The 8855-nt window shown below is 35.7% G+C and overlaps 2 protein-coding genes across 2 annotated transcripts; both read right to left on the bottom strand.

Annotated features, from left to right (window-relative positions):
- LOC121256892 (probable RNA-dependent RNA polymerase 1) lies at window positions 1–875 on the bottom strand. The gene has a single exon (XM_041157683.1). It carries the CDS (start codon window positions 873–875, stop codon window positions 159–161), a length of 717 nt encoding a protein of 238 aa, XP_041013617.1. The 3' UTR covers window positions 1–158.
- On the bottom strand, window positions 29–5450 carry LOC121256891 (RNA-dependent RNA polymerase 1-like). Its single transcript, XM_041157682.1, has 5 exons — window positions 5225–5450; window positions 4577–4866; window positions 2159–4008; window positions 1638–1788; window positions 29–974 (listed from the first exon to the last, which is right to left on the bottom strand). Exons 2-5 carry the CDS (start codon window positions 4805–4807, stop codon window positions 888–890), a joined length of 2319 nt encoding a protein of 772 aa, XP_041013616.1. The 5' UTR covers window positions 4808–4866; window positions 5225–5450; the 3' UTR covers window positions 29–887.
- Window positions 5451–8855: the final 3405 nt, after the last annotated feature.

Raw genomic sequence — 8855 nt, 5'->3', positions numbered from 1 at the left:
TTAATGACAAAATACATACCTGGAGATCTGTTTAAGTAAGATAGGAATTACAACATATTTCCAGCCCCACAAATCTGCCTGGAGCTGTTTAACAGGCAAATACCAGTAACAGTACTAATCAAAGGTAAAATAGTAGTAATATCACACTGCTTTCATATTCAAATAAGTTGACTGAGTTGATGGTCTGGCGATGACATAAGTGAAGAGTTTATGGTCCCTTTATCCTTCTTGATTTGCAGAAGCTTGTCATAGACACACCATGGAAAACTAAGGAAATGAGCCCTATCCATTCCCTCATTGTAGCGACCCCAGTAAGTATGATGGTATGTGACATGATACCACGCTGATGCTTTTGCTTTTGCATTATAAGTGTCAGAATCATCTCCCTCACTGAACCAGGTCCTGGCTTCCATTTTTAGGGAATACATAGCATATTTAATTGCATCTATAATTCCCTTCCTATCAAGATGGTCTGGAATTTTCAAAATGTTGCCACTAAATATTTCAGCTTCGGTTTTGATCCCATAATAGTCCATCAAATTCCCCAACTTGTAATCATAGTCACTTTTGTATTTGAAAGCATCACTGAGGTAGTCCTCAAAGCCGTCTACTTTCATGTCAGGGTCGTAACATTGTTTTGCTATTTCCAAAGTGAAGGATTCCATAGGACTCGTGGGCAGTTCAATGTATTTTGCTTCGCGAAAAAGCTTTCCTAGGATAGATGTTGATCTGTAGGTCCATTTTTCAGGCTTTTCCATGAAATCGGGATATTCGTTGACACATAGATGAGGTGGTATTTTGGCTGCAACACCAGTTTTTGGGAAGTCAACGGCAATTGAGTGTAGCTTAGTAAGTTCCAAACATTTATGGCTCATTGCACTACGGGGCTACCTATCTGCAAAGACAGTGTGGGCATTTTGGATGATTCCTAAATTGTTATCTTTTATGTAATTGGTGAAACACTCCTCTACTTCCTGCAGAACAACAACAACAGGCTGTCATATGTTAGCTGTGGAAGGAAGTTGCAATCGACATGGAAATGTGAGAGAGGAATGAAAATCTTCAGAAAGATCTAAATAAGAGCCTGAACAACAACATTTCCTCTATCAACATCATACATGTTTTTTGAGGACTTTTCTTTTTCTTTAGTTAATGATGCAAAAGATCTAAATAAGAATCTTTCATTCAATCCTACTTGACTTTATTTTTTTACATGAAGATGCAGCTGTTATGCATATTTGTTAAATCTTTACAAAGAGCATAAAAGATTTCTAAATTTTGTCAAAACATATTTTTATATATAGATGTGTATTTTGAAACAGCTTCTTAGATCACCAAATATGTCTATATGCTCATTGGATGTCCAAGATAGAGGCAACTATATATAAGATAAATGCTTAATTGTCATTGAAGAAGGGTAAAATCCAAGGTAATGAAGACTAGATGATTGCAGCATGATCTATTCTCTATATTGTAATCAAATGTGATGAAAATTATCAATGATAGCCTATATATATATATTATTCCATTCATATTGCAGTTAATATGATAATTAATTGCAATGACAAACTTAAAATATGAAATTCTAGCACTCGTTCTGTTGATACTTTGTCAAATCAAAATGTATTAATAAATACCTCTATCGTAACATCACGATCCAGTTGCATAGTTGGTGCTGCAATATATTCTGCTGGTTGAATTCGCAAAGGAGGAATAAGATCACGGTCCCAACAGACAAAGTACTTATCTCCATCCAAACTGCTTCTCGAACATTCATTTGGATGAGGTCTAAACACAAATAATGTTGCACAAGATCACGGTCCCAACAGACAAACACAACTAATGCTGCATTATGTTAGTAAAAGGTAGACCAAAATAATGTTGTATACGACTTTTGAATAGTGTCGATGAAGAAATAACAATGCAATATAAAAACAAAGTTAAGAGCACAAATAGCATATTATACATCACAATGTACATAGACAATTTATATTTTAGGGTAATTAACTTTATATGTGTAGTTTCTAATCGAGAAAAATAGATTGTGTTCTTTATTTGTTGATTAAATAAGAGCACAAATAGGTAGTCATTAATATTACAGACGCATGCAAATAACATTTCATGCTTTAGAAGTAGCCACAATGGGATATTATCTTACCTCTTTCCCTTTTGTGGAAAAACAATGCAATCAACAATGTGATGTAGAGCTGGCACATTAACAGCTTGTAGTACACACACATCTCCTGGGTGTAGACATGGGTTTCTAGCAACAATCACCTCACCTTCAAAAATGAAGTTATTTGGATTTGAGCGGCTGACACTAAACATATGCGACGATTGGTTACAAAGCTCCCTACTAAAGCGAGAAACTTGCAGAAATACTTGACAGTAATCCAATGTCCTGGTTTCATCTAGGCATCCAATCATAACTCTTCCGTTTGGAACAAATATCCTTGTTCCAAACCTTATGTCCATCAACTTAGATGCACGAAATGTTTGAAGCATCATTGAAAGAAATGGTTTTGCATCTGGCTTGTAATCACATATAAGCATTTCCTTCAGAACCATTGTGATTTCTCCTGAGGACATCATTTCCAGTGCCTCCTGTGCTATCCATGGATCTGTTAATATGGCATTCAGTTTATCTATAGTCTCCCATTGCCTTTTCTGAAAAACTTGATCCTTAACCCCGAGGTTAGACAAAAGGATGATTATCTGGGAATTGAGAAAACTAGGTTGAAACTTGCTCCATGCCAAAACATCTAATTTTGTGTTGAGTGATTTGTATTTGAACATGCTCTTTCTCAATGACAACCTCACTGATGATGTCAGATCAACAGCCACGACACCAGTGTACCCACCATATTGAATCTGAAATGCTGATGGAACAAAACTGCAGCCTAACTTTGTTGCCACTTTGCAAGCCAACTCTTGTGATATCTTCCCTATGCCATTTGAGAAACAATACGTGGCTTCTCCCCTCTTAACTTCTATATCGGGAATAACTTCAATTTCATCTATACCAACACTGGCAATTTCTCTAGAAGAGCCAAAAGACTGACCCAGTCTGGCACCATATATTGCCACATTCCTTATATCTTGAAAATCACCCATCCATTCTCTGATATCTGCTGCAGTCAGACCTGTTCTTGAAGCAAACATCCAAACAGAATTATCTCGTACCTGACTAGATGAAAAGGCTAGAAACTCGAACTTCTTATCTCCAATAACTATGCTATTTCTTAAAGTGGATATTATTCTCTCATAAACTCTGGTTCGCTTATCCTCATTTGTGGATGATGAATGTGGAGATAATGCTATTGAGCGCACTTTGTCTAAGTTCTCATCGACAAAAGAAACATGCAGAAAGTTATCAATATCCTCAAGATAATTGCGAAATACTCTGTTGGAGAGGTTCACCTCTGGACCACAGAAGTATACTTTAGATGGAGTAACTTTAACCCTGTGTACATACACCAGCCCATCACATAAAGAAATGGCAGGAGCTCTAGGAAGTAGCGTAGATGTGGCATATCCTTTAAACTGCTCCTTGAGAAATCTCACAGGTTCATAGCAGCAGTCTCCTAAATGAAACAGCTTGTCCAAGGCACTTTCTATGAACTCAATTTTGGTACTCTTAGGATCGACTAACCGATAAAAATCATCATCAATTGCTGGCCCAGGTACACATCCATGCTGAATTAAGGAGTTGATCTTAAACAAGATTTTATATGGAAGGTCAAAGCCTATGGGTGGATTCACAATGGGCACAAGACCTGAACTGCAAGAGAAAGGAGAACCTTCCATCAATTCAAGTTGTTCTTCATTTTCTTTATAATAGACAAAATGACGGTGGAATTTTGGAAGCCAGAGCATATTTGGAAGCTCCAAACATAGAGCAGAAGATTGGCCAATGCAGCAGAATGGAGTGAAATCAACTTCTCGGACCCACTCATAATGATGTCCAGTAGATACAGCTTTCTCATAAATCCTTGGAGAACGAAGTAGCTAGCAATATAAAGAAGAACTCATTTAGTGAAAAAAGAAAGATTGGCAATATCGACACAACTATCATTGATTCCAAGGGATAAATTTAGGTAACATTGACAGGAAATTTCAAACTATAACGAGATCATCAAAATGTGAAAACAACATTTGATTCAAGTATCTAATAAATATACACATGATATCAACCCAAAACAAAAAACTAACAAGGGCTGAAAGTTTCTGCTTCCAACTAAAGACCTTCTGATACTTGGTTTCATTTTTTCTTTTTTTGGAATTTGTATAGAATCTTCATTAGACCTACTGATGAACTTATGTAATGTTGAGTGATGAACAGTGGAAATTTATAGATGGGAAAATGGCCTTTTTATTGACGTCATATGGTTGAAAGAAACTTCTTGTCATTGAATAGATGAAACCCATAACTAGAATAGTGCTAAAGAGTGCTGGTAAGAAACAGTATATCATCCGATGCATATAAGAGAGAAACAAGATTACTAGCTTCATATGCCTATATGTGAACAACAGAATGTGAAACTTTATTTTGAATTAAATTTTTTCATTAGCTAACCTGAGTGAGAAGAAACTTTGTTGCTTGATCACGTGGACAATATAGCTCAATCTTGCAAATGTTCTCAAAGGAGATTTCAAACTTGTACTCTACCGAAAGATGGGAAAAGAAGAAATACAATTTTCGGATCTTGAAATCAAATTTCACAAAGACATTTTCCTGTTTCCAGAGCACAGAAAAATTATCCCTTGAAACCTGATTTCCCAAGCGCAGCACTAGATTAGTATCCATGCCCTATAGAAAGATCCTTGGCTCTGGTACAATACCAAAGTTTAAGTCCCAAGCTTCAACTGCAATTCCAGTACACACAGTATATCAGACAGGGGTAAGGGTAGGTTACAGAAAGATTAAAGAAAAGAGTCATCACACAGAGCAAACAGAGTCATCTAGGAAGACTAGAGCACATGCATTTGCCAATTCAATGCATATTACTGCATTTGAAAGAGACTAAATTTCAAAAACACCATTATCCAAAAGCGAAAGCACAATTCAAGCCAATCTGAAACCACCACCCTGCATTCAGATTTCACAGCATATACTCAAAACCAGCAGGTTTACAAAGGTTTCAATGATGCATTACCCATGAGAGGGGAAGAACATTTGTTGCAGAGAAAAATTGAAGGGAATGTAAATGAGAGAGAGTCTAACCTGAAAGGAAAGCACGGAGAGTACTACAACTGCTGTTGTGGAAAAAAACATGGCTCATGAGCAAACCATATAACAAGCGCAAAGAGAGAGCATATGACAAGTGGCGACAAAAGACGACTGTTGTCAAACTACCCCTTACCGAAGTTTATTCAAGCTAACATTGGCATGGACTGAGGAGCCCAGCTCACTCTAAGGGACAAGTGGCAGCATGTGATTGCTTCCTAAGGAAAGGAACATTGACGAATCTAATAGGTTTATAACGCTTGGTTACTAAGGAAAGGAACATTGACGAATCTAATAGGTTTATAACGCTTGGTTACTAAGGAAAGGAACATTGAAGGAAAGTGGCGACAAAAGACGACTGTTGTCAAATTATCTAGTTTGTTTTTACAATTATTTTTATTTTAATTCATCTCATTTAATCATTATAATTTTTTTAAATTTTTACACAAAATGAAATAAATAATTTAATTTTTTTAAATTTTAAATAAAAATAATATTTAAAAAAATATATTCTAAAAATATTTTATTCAACTTTTAATTTTTATTTCTTCCAATTACCTCTCTAATAACAAACGAGACGTATACAAGTGACAAACGTTGTTTAATGCCTTGTTTTCTTTTCTTGTTTGGGTTCCAAGTCATTGGGCACTCGGACTCTCGCCTTTCTTTGGCAGTTTACGTGTTGGTGGGGCTTATTGAATTGACAGCTCTCTCTGATAGTGTTGCTTCTGTTTTTCATGATTTGAGAAATCCTTCTTTCTGCCAAAGGGCCGGACTAAAAAGAAGGTGATTAAACTCAGAAGAATTCAAAGTGAAAACTTGGGGGGGATTCCTTCTTGCTACGCAAGGGTTGGCTTGAGGGAACTGAACATGAGATGAGAGGACGTCATTAACTTGAGTATGCAGCGTTAGAAAACAAGGAAAATTGAGTTACATCAATCATGTGGCCCTTTCGTCTGAAACTACGTTGCCATTACCCATGCGAAGCGCAGCATAGAACTGCATAGAATACACGAGTAAAACACGTCTCCTTCTTTTATGAGATTTATGAGAGTAATACACGAGTAAAACACGTCTCCTCTAAGATCAAGACTAGAAATCTTGTATAAGGCTACCTGAGTATAGTTGAATAAGTACAAAGATGGTCCTTTGGTTATCTGAGCATTTTATTCAATAGTTCTATTTTTACTTTGTCGATTGGGTATTTTGGAACGTTGGGGTATATTTTGAGATTTTGTGGTGTTTTAGATTATTCATATTGGAGTAGTTGATTTGAAACAATAAGTTGTATGTGTCATTGAAAACTTTGGACTCTATGAATTCGTCTTAGGTACAATTAAGGCTTCGCATAATCGTCCTTCACCTTAAGCTTTTCTAGCCTCCACCAACCAATAGGCAAGTATTGCGACCCAAGATTGTTACATTATCGTTTGAGGTTGTTGATACGTCAATCTAGGAGATACCAACCCATTCTTAAACACTCCAAAGTAGTTGGAAAAGTTCCATTGATATAATGCCTCATTCTAGCTTAGGCTTGTGATCCAACTCTCATGCCACTTTTAGAAATCAATTCAGTCTTCATAAAAACATGCTAGTGATAAAAGATACATAGGCAATGAATAAATTATAGGTGACAATATGTGGCACAATCTGTTAACCCAACATGAACATGATACGAAATTAGAAGGTTTGGGTTTAATGTTAACGGGTTCGAGTCAAAACAGGTTGACCCGTTAGTGACTTGTTTAGACCTGTTAAATTTTTTACTCAAAATTATAATTATATATCCTTTTTAACCTATAAAAAAAATACTCTAATTCTATTACGTATTTCCTTACTTTCTCTTAGGCCTTCACTCTCTCTTAGTTCTCAGTTAAGTTTGTTCTCACGAGTCACGACCGCCTCCCACACTTCTCTTGGATTGTAATCTTGGTGTTTTTATTATTTGGATTATAATTTTGGACTTATGTAGTTAGTTTTATATTTTTGGGAGATATTATGATTTTAACTTTTATGTAAAAATATGTTAATTAGGTCAAATAGATTATTTGGGTTAAACCATTTATATAAATGGGTTGACACAGGTCAAAATTTGTCTTTTCGTTTTGATATATTTTTAATTAACTCATAAAGGGTCAAAATGGGTCGTGTTGTATCAACCAATTATTTTAATGGGTCGTGTTAGAGTTTGAAATCTTACTAGTTAAGCTTAACAGGTCGTGTTCAGGTTGACCCATATCGTATAATATATACAACTTGATTTGACATGACACAAACACAACTCTCATTAACACGATTTGCCACCCCTAGAATAAATGTAATAGTTACAAGAATTAATACCTAAACAACACGCGTAACATGCGTTCATAAGCATGGTGGTAGAGTAATTTACCTTTTTTTTTTTTTTTCTTTTAAACTCACGAAACCCGACTATTCACCACTTTGGGACTAGGAAAGTTTTTATTTTTTTTATTGATTGTTCTCACTTTTGGCGGAGGAAAACCGTAGTTACAACTAACAACTCAATATGCACAACATCAATTAAAGACTTCGAACAAGCAAAATGCACCAAAAACATTCTTGTCCCAGAAGTGAGGACAAGAATTCACCTTAATTTGCAAATTTTACTAGAACGCTGTCATATTTCTTGTTTGCGAGAGAGTATGATTTTGTTAGTCTATAACTTGGTTGAGAAATTTCTCAGAAGAGGTACAAGTAATTTAGGAATCTGACTAAGACGGTTGACTTAGCAAATAAGCCCTTGATGAAGGGAAGGACAAAACTACCCTCAGATCCTTCGGTTTTGACTTAGTACCACTTGGCCCTAAACTCCCTTTTCTACTTCCATCCCTCTTCACTAAACAATTGTCTTTATTGATTTGTTAATCATGTACAAAAGAATTTTTTAATGCATACAAAATTTGTATGTTGTACAAAACAATGTAGTTACAAGTATTTGGCTGAGCCGTGATACATAAGAAATCAAACAAAAATATTACAACCCAAATACATGAGGATATATTGCTCTTATCTAATTTTCTTTTTCCTAGGTGGCTTCTTGGATATCTTAATTTTGCCATAGTACCTTGACCAGTGGTATTTTTCAATTTCTCAACTTTTGTTCTTTTGAATCAATAATCTGCATTGACCATTCCTTATACGTTATGTTGAGTTACAATTGTATATGTTTTGGATCAACTATAGTAGGCGGCTGGTTTCCAAAACTTTTCTTCAGGGAGGAAATGTGGAACATGTCATGTATCCCTTGGAATTCTATAGGGAATATTCAATCGATAGGCGAATGAACCTATCCTCTCCACTATCTCATAGGGTCCCACATACTTTGGACTAAATTTAACTCTTTTATCGAATTGAGTCACTCCCTTCATAGATGATACTTTTATATGTACCTAGTCACCAACCTCAAACTCTAGGCTCCTTCTTCCTCTTCCATATCATGTAGAACTTTTGGGCCAAGTATGTTACCCTTCCCGACCTTATCCCAATACAAAGGAGATCTGCATCTTCTTCTATACCATTTTCATATGGTGTCATCTTGATTATTACTTGGAAGCTATTGTTATAAGTAAATTCTATTAAAGATAAATGTCTTTCCCAATCACCTTTA

The sequence above is a fragment of the Juglans microcarpa x Juglans regia genome, chromosome 3S (assembly GCF_004785595.1).
Source record: "Juglans microcarpa x Juglans regia isolate MS1-56 chromosome 3S, Jm3101_v1.0, whole genome shotgun sequence".
Classification (NCBI taxonomy): domain Eukaryota; kingdom Viridiplantae; phylum Streptophyta; class Magnoliopsida; order Fagales; family Juglandaceae; genus Juglans; species Juglans microcarpa x Juglans regia.
The sequence above is the reverse complement of the archived record's forward strand: the minus strand, read 5'-3'. Positions and strand labels throughout refer to the sequence as shown.

Excerpts from the sequence above, each read along its gene's own strand:
- LOC121256891 (XM_041157682.1), bottom strand. The coding sequence starts at position 4,807 with ATGGATACTAATCTAGTGCTGCGCTTGGGAAATCAGGTTTCAAGGGAT. Across the intron at positions 1,789-2,158 it reads TTTCCACAAAAGGGAAAGAG|ACCTCATCCAAATGAATGTT; the intron begins GTAAGATAATAT and ends ATTTGTGTTTAG. Across the intron at positions 975-1,637 it reads ATCGTGATGTTACGATAGAG|GAAGTAGAGGAGTGTTTCAC; the intron begins GTATTTATTAAT and ends GTTGTTCTGCAG.
- LOC121256892 (XM_041157683.1), bottom strand. The coding sequence starts at position 875 with ATGAGCCATAAATGTTTGGAACTTACTAAGCTACACTCAATTGCCGTT.